This window comes from Micropterus dolomieu, unplaced genomic scaffold (genome assembly GCF_021292245.1).
Source record: "Micropterus dolomieu isolate WLL.071019.BEF.003 ecotype Adirondacks unplaced genomic scaffold, ASM2129224v1 contig_8750, whole genome shotgun sequence".
NCBI classification, from domain to species: Eukaryota; Metazoa; Chordata; class Actinopteri; order Centrarchiformes; family Centrarchidae; genus Micropterus; species Micropterus dolomieu.
In genome coordinates, this window is record NW_025737736.1 from 1 (window position 1) to 16,854 (window position 16,854).

Sequence of the window (16,854 nt, forward strand, 5' to 3'; positions counted from 1 at the left end):
GTATTTTAATCATAAATTTCTGTTTTCAGTTTCTGTTTCAGTATTCAATAGACGCTATCAGTTGAACCCCAGTAGAAAGACCATTCACAGAAGTTCAACAGTCTCCCGTTGGAGCATCGGTGTTCTCTCATTCAGCAGAGCCAGCCTTGACTTCCCAAACCAAGATCGCATTTGTTTAGCAATTCCACAGCATGTAATTGTCGTTCATATTTGGGGAGCTTGTAAAACTTTGCACCAGTCGGAAATGTGGTGACGTCCCTTCCTTGTAAATGAATTTATTTTCCTGCTTTTTAATCCCTCCTCAGGCTTCTATCTATCCTTTCCACAGCCACATGAAATCTTGTGGTTTTGATTCCCTGGTCTAGTTCACATTCATAAAAAGATGTGTGCAGATTGTCTCAGCCAGAGGGAAAGTGCTCATGGAATAAGTGCAGCATTGATGTTAAAATTAAAATAACAGATGTCAACATGTTTCATCAAGGAGGAAGTACACAGACTAGATTGATGATAATGGGACAATAATAAGACATGCACCATCCATAATGGTCCTTAATGACCATTGTAAACAGTTGAATATCTAAAATTAAGACTCACACATGGTTGTAAAAGTCTCTTTAAACATTGTGTTGTTAGGAGGTTTTCCAAATCTGGTACAGTGCAGCACAGTGGCAGAGTAGTAGGACAGAAATGAGCCAAACAGTCATGATTTACTGTAGAACCAATCCAAAGGGAGATGGATATAGCAGGTGTACCCTCTGGTTGCTTTACGGTGTAGCAATTTAGGATTAGAAAAATACAACTTTGGACTTGGACCCAAGCCAAATCTAATAGTTTTCACTGTGGGTGACAATCCTCACCTCTAAAGCTGTGCCTATGATACATTTTTGGATGATTTTTGGATCAGAAATATTCAATAGCTATATTATTGCATGTTAAATTATAGAGGTTAACTTAAATTTATTTCACCTCGGGGCATGACCCTCAATTTGGAACTCTGATTAATGATTAAATCAATAACTGCAACCATAATTACCATATAATAGCTTGTAAAGGTTAAAGGGACAACATTCATTAAACAAACATGTATCTTAAGAAGCATTTATTTACAACACACTAAAAGTGAAACACACAACAGGTCATCTAAAATCTAACTGTACTTAACTAAAGAACTGAAGGGGTGTGTGTGTGTGTGTGTGTGTGTGAGTGTGAGCATGTTGGGTGCCCGCCTGAAAAAAAATTGGGCCTGTGTCTTTGTTTTGCTTCTGTGTGTTCGGAAGAACAAACGTGTAGAAACAAAGAAATATAGTGAAGTGAGAGCTTTGAAATTTCTTTGTGTGGCTATCATGCAGTTAAGTGATCAATTGGTTATTGTTGATATTGGGAAAGAATTACCATCACAGTCATAGAATGAAACAGTTTCATAACCCCCACCCCCTACACACACCAACATCCCTTGTTTCCCTCCACCCCAGCACTCTGCCCCCTTACATGATGAACCAAGGCTGTGCACATGAACCAAGTACAAAGACACAGAAACAGACACCAAAAACAACTAACAAACATTAACCCATCCCTCTGCTACCCAGGAATCTCATGACCATTATAGACGTAAACAGACACCATATGTAAATGTGTATATATGTATATGCAGTAGCCATAAAAAATTTACATAAAGTATAGATGTATAACATTCTAAACTGCAAGCGCATACATGAAAACACAGCTGTAAAAGACATGTAACCACAAATGTTTATAATAAAGCACTAATTTTACCTACCAGCAGTTAATATTTTGTGCCATAGAGCGCTCCATATCTTGATCAGAAGAGAGACATTCCCCTCACCGACAGTACATATGGTGATTTCCAATGACAAACTATCATTTCATATCATCATTTAGTGGCATTGAGACCAGCTAACAAGAAGCGCCTTTCATTTATAATTAGCTCCAAAGGTGAGGTATCATTAAGTAATAATACTTGACTCTCTCAGTAATATCCGACATAATACTTGAGACATTTCCCTAGAATCGATTAACCTCCGGGCACTCCCAAACCATATGAATAAAAGTCAGTGGAAAATGTCAGCATGTTAACACAGAAGACGGCAAACATTACTTGCCAACCAGCATGTTAACATTGTCACTGAGAGGAAGATAACATGCTGATATTAGTATTTAGTTTAACAAAATACGCAGAACGCATAAAATTTCTTAAAAAATATTTTTAGCAGAAAACCATTATACAAGAACTTTGCCTAAAAAAGAGCGTATTTAGTAAAGAATAAGTTAACAATATTGAGATTCTGACCAAGAATTCTTTGCCAACTTGCTGGAGTCTACTTTAGTGTTAAGTTATAGTTTTTATTTCAACAAATGCTGTTCTTTTTTATGACATTACATCTTGCATCAACAACTTAACTTAAAGGAAGTATAGTTTTTCTCTCTCTGATGGCGTTCCATTATAATCATGCGTTTTGTGTGTTCTGTATCTGGCAGGGCCACTCTATTTTCTCCTTAATTTCTGGAATAGCTTCTTGTCCTATCAAAGGAAGTAAACGAGCCAAGCCTCCTTTCCTCCATCTCCCTCATTTTGTATCCTTTCAGACCCAAGGGCCAGTTTGAGTAATAGTAATTGACACATTGATCTAATAGGGCCATCATAATAGGCCTGTTACTGAGCTGGGGAATGGTGCTCGGCGTCACCTTAACATGTGCAAGGACTGACATCCCGCCATGATCCATAATGATAATTGTGATTTAGCCTTGCTTTCAACCTACGCCCCAATGTCCCCGGCATCAGGAAATCTTATTACATCTGACCCCGCATTGCCTCCATTAGAACTGGGTCATTTGTTAAAATACTGAAAAAGCAAAACAATTGAACCCTGTGCCATTTTGATTCTATAATAGTGGGTTATCATTGTCCCTTTGAATCAATTCCAGAGGCCCATTTTTCGGGATAGAGCTTTGAATTGGATTGATCGGACTCTGATAATGCTGAAATCGATGATGCAGCCGCCTGAAAGTAAATTATTGTCGGGTGAAATGTTTGTATTAATCTTAATGCCTGTACTCTTGATTGGTAATGGTAGCCGTGCTCGCAGCAGGAAGACCTTTGAAATGTTGATGGAAAAATGAATCAGGGAAAACTTTTTTTCTGTGGCACCTATTTTATCTTCCCCAGTAAACATTCACTGGGACTGGAGGGAGGAACGCACTTTCGCTAACATCCAAGCAGTCACTCTCTGTCTCCCTCACACACAGAGTACGCAAGCAGTCCTGGGATAGTGTTTAAATTCTGGGCCTGGGCTCTTGAGAGATCTGAGAGCTCACTTGCCGTCTTTGCTGTCCAGCCTCTGCCTTGGGAAACATACAATAGCCACACTACTGTGTATCTGTACTTAAAAATGCCTGTATGGGTGTGCAAGTCTGTGTGCACATGGGACGCATACACTCCCAGCGGATAAATGAGCTAATCATGTGTCAGTCATCATGATGGTTGTTGGATATTGTTGCAGCAGTTATTTCATCTTGCATTGCTGGGTGTGTGTTCCTGCCTTTGTCTGCCTTAAGAAAAAATTAATTGTGCGTCAAAGTACCGCCTCTGATGTTAACTAACTTGTTTGTGTGTGTTAGCAGTGCTGGGTGATGACTTTATGACTGGGTAATGGAGTCCTGTTTGTGCCAACAGGGTCAGCAGCAGCTTGGAATCATGGTCCTGCATCTGCTCAGAGTAGCAGATTCTTTGACAGCTGTGCGTTTACGGACCGTAAACGGGATTGTGTTGAAATCAGATTATTGTAGGTGGAGAATAAGACTCACTATTCCTGGCTGTTTGCTGGAACTGTAGTTACATGGAAGGATTTTTTGACAAGCCTTTTCAGTGAAATTCTCACTGTTGGATTGGTTGTTTCTGAGGAGAGCAGGAAATTGATGTTACGGTTTCAGTATTTTGATGATAGACATTTTTTCTATTTTACTGACAGTTCATGTAACAAAATGTTCTGCTGACATTGAAGTCTTGTGTAAATGTATTAGTCTAACCACTAAACAAAGATGATCTACCCTAACCTTGCAGTAAGAGCTGCTGAATTGTATCTGTTACAATACGTACAACAGCCAATTACAGTAAGTTGCTTGACATATACCTTCAATTTAATTCAGACAGAAAAGCAAAACAGTAAAGGTTGTCGTGCAACAGACATCAATGAAAGTGAATAAAACAAAGTACTAATAATGATGGCATGTGATGGCTCAGGACTCACTTGAGGAGAGGAAAGAGGGAAAGTTTTAAGCCTTCTCTTAAATGTGGAGATGGTGTCTGCATCCTAAACCCAAATTGAGACCTGATTCGACTAAACGTGCATTCTGGGAGCACAGTGTTCTAGTGACAATAAGGTACTATGAGCTCTTTAAGATATGAAGAGCCATTAAGTATAAGGCTCCATTCCAAAATTTGATACTGCTGTGATACCTATCCACCCATGCAGTCATGTTTTTTTGTATTTCATTAACATGCAAGACGGCATTAAAAGTAATGCATCTTATATACAGGCCAGAAAAGGTTACAGAACCTTGACCTAACTTTTGACTAGTTCTCCTGGACTCTACTAAGAAGAACTCTTACAATACCAGTTGTAGTTCAAACTCTTCCAGCTTCTACTCTTCATTAGCCAATACATACAGCACATCTTCCACAAGCGCCAGTCTGCGCACTAACACTATGTAGCTTTTTCCGCCATATTGAAAGAAAGGGTTAATACTTGGACGGCCTGGCAAACACTGCACAAATACACAAAGTTCACATCAAAACAGCATGGAAAACAAGGGTGGAAGGAAGGGGGAGAAAAAGCTGGAAAGACTGGCTAGGTAACTCTATCATCATGTTGATTAAGAGCTTCCCCCATTGGAACACTTAGGCTGCGATCAGACTGACCAACGCATTGTGTCAAAAATGCTACCTCTCTTCCTCAACCTCCTCTTTTCAGTGAGTCTACTGCATCTGTGCAATTGGGTGGGTTCTGAAAGCTTTAAACAAGTGTCAAACACACTCGGAGGTGGGGTGAAAAGCCTGCTGTCAAATAAAAGGGCAAGACCCTATACATATCTGATAAGCCTTCCAATGCATGGATGTAAAATTTAAACTGTACTCAGTGTTTGGTATTTCAGCTACTCACTTTATCTCTTGCTTAACACCAAAAAAAAACCAAGGAGCTTGGGGTGGACCCATGCGGCATGAGACCCTCCACCCCAGGTTTTTCAATGTATGTCCCAGGCTGCTACAGTGTGATCTTCTCTTCTGGGGAGGTGGTATTGGGACTGGGGTCGGGGGGCAAACTGAGCAAGCTGATGAAGAAGGCCAGCTCTGTGGTGGGGATGAAACTGGACAGTGTAGAGGCAGTGACCGAGAGAAGGATGAAAGGGAAACTGAAAGCAGGACAACCCCTCTTATCCCCTGTATGTTGAGCTGTGGCAGCTCAAGAGCACTTTCAGACTTATCCATCCCCATGCCTCAAAGCACTTGGTGGCTCATTTGTGCCATCCGAGTCCACAACGCTACAGCACCCAGTACATCCCACCTCAACAATGCCACAGCTCTCAACACTCACATCTGCTGACACATTCTATTGTGATTGTATAGAGTGTGTATATTTTACATACTGATGCTGTATATATTTTACATACCTATTCTACTTTTTGTATTTTGTTCTTTCTTTTTACATTCATCTGTGATGCTGTGCCAGTTTGAAGGTCCACTGTGGATCAATAAAGGAACATCTTATCTTATCGTCTACTGTGTTACGCCCACACAAAAGCAGCCCTTAGTTTTTAGCCATGCTAGCGGCATGGCTCTAGTAATGGCAATGTCGGCTGGTCAACTGCTTCGATCTGCACTGAAATGTCTTAACGACTATTGGATGAATTGCCATGACATTTTGTACAGATATTCATGTTCCCCAAAGGATGGATCCTAAAGACATTGATAAAGCAAGTAAAGCATCACAGTGCTGCTAGCTTGGCCAAAGATTCTTCATCTTGTTTTGACATATGCAATTTTGAACTAATATTTACAGCAATCTAAAATCCTTCGCTGGCTGTGACTCACACTACAGAGGTATCACACTTTTCCTCTTTCCTTACTGTATCTTACAGGATCTTGACTTTTTTGTGGTCAGTCTAAAATATCTTCGCTTCTCGATTATACTCAAATATATATATATTCTAAAATGGCAAATTTTCTCCACTGTTTTCCTTTGGTACTTCACCAAGTGTGTGCTTGTATCAGAGTTTTGAATGGGAGAAGCAGATCTCTCCCCACCATAAAGAAGAAACTGAGCAACTGTAGTGATTGAGAAGGCAGACAGATCTTGACACAGTAGAGTTGTTCAGTGAAATATGGTGTGCTGCAGGAATATTCAACATGACTGAGGTCATCTGTGTCTTGTAATGGTTGAAAGTCGTCCCATTACGAGCATGTCATTTGAATAATGTCCAGATTTCCATGGGTGACTTGGCAACAGCAGTCTGCTGTTTAAACTTGTTATTTCCTAATCGTGTCTTGCGCTGGCTCTAGTCTGCAGAAAGTGAGATTGATCAAGTCGTCAAATCAGTCTAACCTTCCTTTCTAACCTAACTTCACAATCTAAATATAATCACTGCTGGCGTGCCGGTGTTTTGTGTTCTTTTTCAATGTCAGTTTACTTTTAAACCCTTGTGTTTACAGCCACGATTTAGCAAACTTTGACCTTCCTTACAGTTTTAAGATCTTGCCAATTTGTCCTGTTTGTCCAAAAACTGTCCACGCTGAGACTGATTTATAACTGCACACTATGCAAAAGCAGATTAAATAGACTGTTGAAAGCACAAAGTCCTATGGCTCAAGAAAAAAAAATAACACCACATTTCACCCCTGCGTCCTCAGCCAACGTGGCACCATAGGCCTCGCCAAGGGTGACACAGAATAGAGCACCAGTAGAAGCTTTCCTCGCAGAGAGAGGGAAAGTGCACAGGGGACGAGGGGTTGCGGTGGGGGCAGGGGTCTTGCTTGATTAAGATTTATTTCTAAAATTTCCGCTGCCGCCTGCTGTTGGATAGGCTCTCTCATGTAACCCTCTTCTTTGCTGTGTTGATAGAAAGGCTTCTTGTAAATGTGTTGCATGACAAAGCATTTCCCCCTTTGCCCTTCTTTTCACTCCCTTTCACTATGTGGACCCTCAGAAGGGGTTAAGGCAGTGGGATATGGTAGAAACAAATAATATATGAATTCTCCAGGGAGCTGCTGAGAGAAACGATGTTCTATGAGCAAAAGGTGGCTTGATGGTGCAGTTTATTGATGTTTTTTGAGCCATTGAGTATATATACAGTTACTTAATTGCGCTATGAAATGATTCTGGCCACAGTCTAGTCACAGAGTCTGAAAAATGTGTGATTTTCTCCACAAATACAAGACATCATCACAAGCACTCAGATCTGGACATGCCCCTTATATAAAAACAGACTTGTACAATTAGAAATCAACCTGGTGGTGCTGGGAGTTCTATGCCTTTTAGAAAGCATGTGAATAGTTGGGTCACAGTTATGCGTGAGCTTTTACGCTGCTGGTGTAAACAGCTGTATTGGGTGGTTGAATGCATTTTTTAAGATGTGAAGCAATAGTGTTAATTTAAAACGGGTTGTTATGTTGCCTGTTCTTGGTAAAAGCACGGCAACATTTTATTTGGTGGTGAATATTTTATTATTGAGTCATTTCTACTGCTTTAGTTATGTGTATCAGAAAATGTAAATGAAGATGTATCAGTAGTACTTGAGGACTACATGACGTATTCAGAGACCAGACCAAGTAAATGCATTTGTTTTTTCTCTTTGCAGGACAAGCCCGCCCTACTGTTGCGCTGACCTGTATTCTCTGCGGACAGGAGAAATGGTCAAATCAATTCAGTTCAAGACGCCCATCTATGATCTCCACTGCAACAAACAGTATGTCTTTTGGATCAGCTGCTTTAAAAAAACAACTAAAGACTTTTTTATGATATATTGTGTGTTTATTTTCTTTTCATTAATGTTCTATTTTCTCCCCCTTTAAGTATTCTTGCTGTGAGCCTGCAAGAGAAGATTGCAGCATTTGACAGCTGCACCTTCACTAAGAAGTTCTTTGTTACAAGTAAGAAACTCAAAGAACACATTACTTAAACGACTGTTTTTCTGTCATAATATATAGACATTTTCTCGCTAATCACTGCTGAAACATGTTGAACATGTATACAGTCATTTTTGTTGCAGTATGATGAGACCTGTTTTTGAATGGCTTCTTTTGTGTTCAGGAACCTATTTTTAGTGGCATTTTACATCTTTCAGGGGGTTTCTGACCTGCTGTCTCGTTCCCTGCTGGAAAAGGAAGGATGTTTTGTTAGTTTGCAGAAGAAGAAGATCAATTTTTATTAAGCTTTTATCTAGATTGTCATGAAATGTTATTATTTCATTCCCAACGGAAACATATATTTGTAAAATGTTGGATCAAACCCCAATGTTCTAAACCAACACATCAACACTGCCAAACATGATCAGTGAGTCTGTCACACTGGCATTACACAAGCCAAACTAACTGCAGGTCCTTGGTTATAATACGCCCAGCCACCGAGGCCTGCTGTAGTGCTGTTCTCTCAAACTTTGCATTGTGACTAAACTGCTTTTATCAAAACATGATGTGAGGCCCTCCATTTGAAACTCAACACAGGGAAACTGTTTACAACACCACTCTTGCATCCCCCTGGCTGTACCTGCCATGTCTGCTCAAGGAGGCTGTGAAGGAAAGGCCAGACTGTATTACAAGGCCATTGCTGTCCACTTAAGTCATTGACTGGAGTAAACTGACCTTACTGGTTGGCTTTAATGTGTCTCCTCTTTGTCTGCCTGCCTTCCCTATCAGTGTCTGGGCCACAGGAAACCAAACATGCTCAATAGTTATTAATCGTTTCTGAATGCATGGGCCTCCTCTTCATAACGTTGTTTGGTCTGTTTGGGCCGTAAAAGCAGCAAACAGAGGGCCCTGTAATGTGCGCGGCTCCGCTTTGGATGAGCCATTCTGCTATTGTATGTCCGTTTCTTCTCCAGGGACATGATGGTGGACAAGTCATGTTTCTTGGAGCACTTAATGCTCGCCCCATGCTTATATTCTTGCTTTACATTCAAGTGGTGTGTGTTGTTAGCTCAGCCTCAGTCACCACCATCTTCCACAGTCTTATCTGGCTTTTCTGAGTCGAGCCATTCACAATGATCATGGTTTGGTACCTACTGTGTTTTCATACAGTAAAAAGGTGTCTGCTGGTTGTAAATTTATTCCATGTAATATTAACAACAGTGATTGTTGTCATTTCTTTGAACTTGTCACTACTCTGACTTTTCACCCGTTTAGTTTTACTAAAGAGAATGATGGCCCAAAACAAGAATAACACAATATACATTATTGAATTCATTGTACTGGCTTGAATTGAATAGAACTGAATAGAATAGGATACTACGCAAATATTCGCAGAGGCTGGTGCTGGTGTGTCCATAACCTGGGCCTGCTGCTGGGAGTTGGATGCTGGCTCACACAGGTGTATGGTATGGTTTGAGTAATTACACTCTCAGTAAACTCAACTTGTGCAAAGCAAGTTCCATGTCTGGCCCTGGGGCTTGTTGGTTGATAAAAATAATCCAACCTTTTCCTTCACCAATACAGTGGCCCTGCATTTGGAACTGGATGATTTGAGACCTCTTAGTTTCTCAGTTAATTAGATTTTTTTCTTTATCTAAATCATGAAAGTGGACTAAAACTGCCTTGGGCCAAAACCATTTAGTGTAATGAACAGACAACGCAGCGATCGTTCCGATGTGCTCGACCTTTAGACCTGCACATCAACAGAGCTGCTTGCAAAGCTGTGTTCATGCATACAGATCGTTTCGCTTGTACAAATTTGACTTGCATGCCTGCTGATCACATTTGCTTGTGCAGATCTGCTCTGTTTTATTCACATTTTGTTGTCATTATTCCCCTCAAATCTGTTTATTTACTCTCTATTTATTGCAGATTTTCCTCTGACTGTGTGAGCTTGGCTTGGCTTGCTCTGCAGTGACACATGGCTGTTTTTTCATGTTGTTTATATGCATCTTGACTGAAAATAAGTAATTTTGTTGGCCTGGTGGGAAACATTGTTGGCTTGGTGGAGTGCCAGGCCTGTACAGTCGATATTATATTTTGTTTCTAACGCAAGGAAACTTTAGGTACAGTCGCAAAAATGCGCTGCTAAAAATGGAATATCAGACTTTTAGGATCAGCTATTGTCACGCTCACAAAAGTTTGGCCTTGAAAAGCTTGAACTTGCTTTCTTTTCCTTTGATTCCACCCATCATGTCTGTTTGCTGTCCCCGCTCAGCCCCCTGCTCTCCACCCAGGATGTCAAACACATGTTATCTCACCGCCTGGTCTCCCTTCGGCCTTGGAGAGGCACAAATGGCTTCTCTGGAGTTACCTCAACCCCCCCCACCCCACCAGCCACTTCCCCTACACAGCACACTAAATTACTGTCTCCACCTCATCTGCTCCCTGAGCACTAAATTATTGTCAGCCATTTCCCCCCCTACACCTCCTCGCACTTACAGTATCTCTGTGTGTGTTTTGTGTGTGTGTGTGTGAGACCAGTGCCCGTGTCCTCCAACACAGGCGGGTGTGATCATTATTGTATGTTTATACAGACTGGAAACAGGCAGATGTCAGTGTCTATATCTGCTTGCATTTACACATTTGCATGACAACATTTATTTACATTTGCATTAAACGCTTATTACAAAATCAATTCTCTCTCCAGTCTGTTTACAAGCACATGTTTGTCTGTTTTTGGTTGATTCTGTCTTGCAGCAGAAGTGATTGACGCCCCTGTAGATGGAGCTCAGTGTTGGCGTTAGTCACAGCAATCCACGTCCTTGTTTACTTCCACATCTGTTTGAGTGGGAAGAGAAAAATACATTCTTCTAATGTCCAAGACATTTATCTGTTTGTGAAGGCACAGCTTTATTTGTCATTTAGGACTATTGGTTGCTATTTTTATTTCCGCTGACAGCACACCGGTTGTGTGTTTGTTGTGCGTGTCCCCACAGGGATTATTGTGCTGGTCAATCAGCAGAGGAGCCATCCTCAATTTATTGGGTACCACAATCTCCATTAGGTCATACTGCGCACACACACACGCACACACACAAGCATAAAACCACGTCACCCTCATTAGACTCCCATTTATCTTCCCAAACAAGAGACTCCCCACAAACACATTAATGGTTTAAGATAGTTAGAGACACTCTTCAGGGAGGAGGCTTATGGAAATCCCTGCATATGTGTTCCTGTTTTTTTGCACAAACTTTTGATTATGATTTTATTTACCAAAATGTGTATGCCCCTTTTTTCAAGTAAGTATGTTTGGTACCCATGTTAGTAAGACCATCTTTGTGTCTTTTCAGGCTGCTATCCCTGTCCTGGCCCCAGCCTCAATCCAATAGCTCTTGGAAGCCGCTGGCTGGCCTACGCTGAGAACAAGGTAGTCTATACACATGCGCACACACACACACACACACACATGCACACACACACATACACATGCACACATGCACACACACACATACACATGCACACACACACATACACATGCACACGCACACGCACACACACACACACACACACACACACGCACACGCACACACACACACACACACACACACACACACACACACGCACACACACACACATACACGCACACACGCATACACAAACACACTTACACAAACAGACACACACACACACTCATCTATTGCAGAAGTGCCTTATCAGAAAAATGACATATTTACAATCCAAAAAATGCATTTTATCTATTTTCTACCTCTTTAATCCGTCAGGATAAACTACTCATTCCAAGAAGAGTCTGTGAGAGATGATAACATTTTGAAAATCAACAGATGCACATGAGTTTTCTATTCTGTTCTGTTTAATGGGATTGTTAAGTATTTACAAAAACCAGAATGTTCTGTTGTGCACTTTGCAGTACATTTAATGCACAATAGTGTTTTGGTGCTGGCCCACTCAAGTAATTGACAGATGGGGCCACTGTTTGTGTGACTGCCTAAGGATTTTCTGAAATGACAAAATCTTTTTTCTTTTTTTTTTTTTTTTTTTTAACCGTAAGAGTAAAACTGGGACAGAGCCATTCAGGTGAAATTCAATTTGAAATGAAATCAGTGCAGATTGGCTGTTTGGTACAGTAATGTTTCTTTGAAAGCAAAACCAATTTCCTCCATAGACTGAGGGGGGGAGGCTTTTGTATGTCTGAAATCCAGTTTAAAATCACAAATTTTTTTTCTTATATGCATCTTCTGTCCATTTATAGTTATCTGTAAATCTTTGTGTTTTTGCAGTTGATCAGATGTCACCAGTCACGTGGAGGAGCTTGTGGTGACAATTCACAGTCCTATACAGCTACAGTGATCAGTGCTGCCAAAGTAAGGACATTATATTTATTTTGTGTCGTTCCACAGATAGAGCTCAGCATTTTGAGTATTTATTTGTGTTTTTAATGCTTACACTCTTTCTCACTTGCTCTATTTTCAAGTTTTAGACAGTTAAGTAGCTCTCTGTCTATTTATCAGCGGTTAGAGAAACTGGCGTGGCACTGGATAATTCCTGGATGACTGCAGCACACAGTTTTTGTCAGTTCCACCACTCTCCAGTCCAGTGTCACTGTATCTTACGGGGAAATCAGAATGCTTATGAATGATAGGTCTAAGTGACATGGGAAGCATTTGCAGCTCTGTTTTCTCACTCTCCGTATGAGCTATACATCCAGGGGCTAAGCAACTAGAATGATTTAGCTAACAAGACAAGACAACATCTGACCCTCTGCCAAAGCTTTCTGGGTGAAATTGAGAATTTATTAAGACATTTTCCCAAAATGATTTACTTCTTCTATTTACTTAACTGAAGAAAATCTCATCCCAAACCAAGTCCTTACACCCCTACTTTCTATTAGTAAAAGCATATATAGAGTTGTGTTCTCCTTCAAAGGACCCCCTTGTTCACTGTAAACTGCAGCAAACACAACAAATTCCTTATACTTATTATTATTATCCATCCATCCATCTTCAACCGCTCATCCTGTGTACAGGGTCGCGGGGGGCTGGAGCCTATCCCAGCTGACATTGGGCGAAAGGCGGGGTACACCCTGGACAGGTCGCCAGTCCATCGCAGGGCCCTTATTATTATCTACTTTCAAAACAGTTTTGTTTTTTTACTGGATATCAAATTTGTGGAAACATGCTGAGATTTTATTCAGCACAGCCTTAAATATGATGCAGACGAAATTTTTTTAAAAATAACCTACAGCCTGTTATTAGTAGTTTTCCATCATCGTTGAAACTTCTCCTTTATCATGTCTCACTACAGAAGGACTGACTCCAAATTTGTTTGCTTTAATCTTAATAGTTGGAGTTCAGATTGTAGCCACAATCTGCCAAAAATGACCTTTTGGTTTGTCTGAAGGCTTTGCTCAGATAAAACAGCACATAATATAGTATTTCCAGCTCTGCCTACAGCATCTGCAAATGTGCTGACATTGGACCCACCTGGCCCGCCTGGCTGACTAGGGCTGAGCTTATGAGACACTTCATCAACCTGCCTACTGTATCTGTTTTTTCCCCACTATAATCTGTTTCTCTCCAATGGTCTTGTTTCACTCATCTCCACAGGGGAGTGACTCTAAGATGGTTCAGTAACAGCCAACAGCCCCCTTTGATACCAAGGGAAATTCATTCCTCGTCTGATTTAGCTGCTTGCCAACACATGCTAACTAGCTAGTTCCTCATCTGGTTCTAGTCTGTGTCTCCATTCGGTCCCAGAGGAAGGGATAATTGCTGTACAAAGAGCAAGTGTATCCCTTCCCACTTTGAGTGCTAACAGCTAGTGTGAGAAAAGTCTCATTAGCAGGCTAATTAAGGTATACATCAAAAAGAGCAGTGTGTCGCTAACAGGTTAGCGGCATGGTAAGGGGTGTACAATGGTGGCGTGGGGGTGGGTATTGATATGCAGACAGGCAGTCTGCTTGCCCGCCCTCTCCTCATTTAAGACCATATATCTCAATTTGGATGACAAGGTATCTCCTTCTGGCTTGTGGCGCGACACGCTGGCTCTTAGTGCTGACGTCCAGAGACATGGAAACAAAAAAGGGGGGGGAATAGCATTAAAGTGTAATGGCTTTTGTTTATAAGAAAGATAAAAGAGTGTAATAGCGCTGACCAACTGGTCCCTGTTCCAAATTTGCTCTCTTACGGTAACTTGGTGTATCACGTTAATCCTGTTGCCTATCACTGGGTGTATGATTAAGACCTTTCACAGAAATTAGGCAGTAAATTGTTTAGATAGCGACATTAGGTCGTACCTCTGAGTGTTCATGTGTTTTTGTCAGCCATCAGACATGATCTTTCAGACCCCCCTCCCCACCGGCAGATCAATAGGCCCTGTTTGGACTACCACTAAGAACTCCACAACTGCAGTGATTAGAAAACACATTAGTGTTGATCAATTAGGCGCCAAACGCCTCACTTAATAATTGATGACTCTTTACGCGCGCACACACGCACACACAAATGTAGGCGGACACACTCACACATACTGTAGGCAGCAGACTCTGTTAGTGTGCCTGGCCAAGTGGCAAAGAGAGACAGTGGGTGATCCTCAGACCCAACAAACGCAAGGCGCCACGCTGTATTGACAGGGCCGCCTCGTCTGAATGCCTGATTAGGCTCTCCGGGGCCCCTTTGGCGCTTACACACACACAGTCACACGCACTGGACTCCATTAGGCAAAGACAGTGTAGTAGGTGAGATAGACTCCACTTAAGCAGCACTATCCATTTCCCTCAATCGAGCCACAGAGGTGTGTTTGAGCCAGACACCCTGGCTGGGCCTTAAGCGGACACAGAGGAGCCTCACACACACATACACATGCACACACGGGTGTCTCTTGTGGCTACAGTGCTACAAGTCATCAGCACTACAAGTTATCAGCAGGCATCAACTGAACATGGTGCACACACACATGCACTTGGCAGCTCTTCTCTTCATCTTCATTGAAGATGCAAAGACTTCAAATTTAGTAAACTACAAAGTACAATAAATCACTTACTTTCAGAATAGATTACTTGGGAATGTATAACATATGATGGATTTTTGCCAGAAATATTTTTTCTTTGTTCTTCTAGACTTTAAAGACAGGCCTGACAATGGTGGGTAAAGTTGTCACCCAGTTGGCAGGCACTCTACCCGCAGGCACTCCGGACGAGGAGGGCGCACCTCACAGTGCGAGCCGTCGTAGCCCTCACAACCCTGGTGTGGTCACCATCATTGACACACACAGTGTTGGCGAAGGACAGGTCAGTCAAGTTTTTCTACAGTTTTTTTGGTGCTGTTAATGATTTTATAATTCGGGCTTTTTTAAATTGTCATTGACACCACATTGTTCACCTTTTTGGACATTAAGAAAGGATGAAGGCCCCTCAGTATCAGGAGTCATGAAAAGTCATGCAATTTTACATGGCAACAGCAGGATCCCTGTCAGTCATGATACAACAATTCATATAATATCAGTACTACACACAACACAGCTATATACACACATTTAAATGACTTTTTGCAGTAAATGTGTACAAACCACTCTATGTTTTCATTTCTGTAATACTTGATTTGGATTATTTGGATATTTCTTGTAATACTTGATTGATTGTGGGTGTCATTGGTAGGATGTGGGGAGCAGATAAGGGCAAAATTGTTTCCCATCTTTTACTTTCAAAATGAAATGTAAAACTTTACAGCACACACTGGAAATGTGAAGTAATAGCATATTGGTCTATAGTTTTGTTTGTAAGTCTGTAAATGTGTTTGACTTTTAGCTTATGGATGAAATACTTTTTATTGAGTTCACATCCTTGCCTTTTCTTTTCAAATTCTTTCCATTGTCTGCTTTTATTTGCTAGAAATGGCAACTGTTGCAAATGACACCTGCCATTAATTACATTACATTTAGCTGACGCTTTTATCCAAACCTTAAAATTGCTATATATGTCAGAGGTTTGCAGTCTGTCCGGACCGCCGACCTACAGCCGATTTATTATTCAGAATTACAACCTCGTGAGAGAGCGTTTCTATTTTACCCCGTGCAGCCTTTGTAGCATTTACTGTACTAGTTTAGTGGCCCAGGGTTTCTGGCCCAGGAAACTCACTGACAAATCGCATGTGCTCCAGTCGTCTCATGTGACGCTGCTCAGCCTATGAAACTTGTGCATTCCGATGCTTGCGAGTTGAGTCCGCGAGATTCACCAGAGACGTTTTGGAAACGCACACGAATTGAGGAGACGAAAGGGAAAAGACATTTCACATGGCTTTTAATCAAGAATGTACAGATTTTTACATGTAGGCCTACGTTCCTCCCACGGGCAGTTCAACACCAGAATATCTCAAGGTCTCCAATGCTAGCTGGCAGGACAAACTAGAGCTCACGTTTCTCACTGAGCAAGAGACAGTAGGTTTATAAGAGGGAATGAATGAGAAGAGGAGGCGTTACAGCTGTGTTGAGTGTTTATTATAAAATTGGTTAAGACTACACTTCATCACTTTTTATTTCATTTTTTCTAAAAATTAGGCGCTTTATTTTAGTTTACTGAAATTTAAAATATATTATTTAGAGTGGTTATTATTTATTATTCGTCCAGTTTGATGTGAAAACTGATAATATTCTTGAAGTATTATTTAATTTGACAGTCCGTTGTTGACTACAAACAA

At 41.1% G+C, this 16,854-nt stretch overlaps 1 protein-coding gene across 1 annotated transcript; it reads left to right on the forward strand.

Annotated features, from left to right (window-relative positions):
* Positions 1-5,235: 5,235 nt before the first annotated feature.
* Positions 5,236-15,449, forward strand: LOC123965143 (BCAS3 microtubule associated cell migration factor-like; the record flags this gene model as incomplete). Its single annotated transcript, XM_046041711.1, has 7 exons — positions 5,236-5,457; positions 7,134-7,144; positions 7,870-7,977; positions 8,085-8,161; positions 11,494-11,570; positions 12,442-12,525; positions 15,279-15,449. Coding segments are annotated over exons 1-7 (750 nt in total), but the record flags the coding sequence as incomplete, so codon positions are not given.
* Between the last annotated feature and the right edge of the window lie 1,405 nt (positions 15,450-16,854).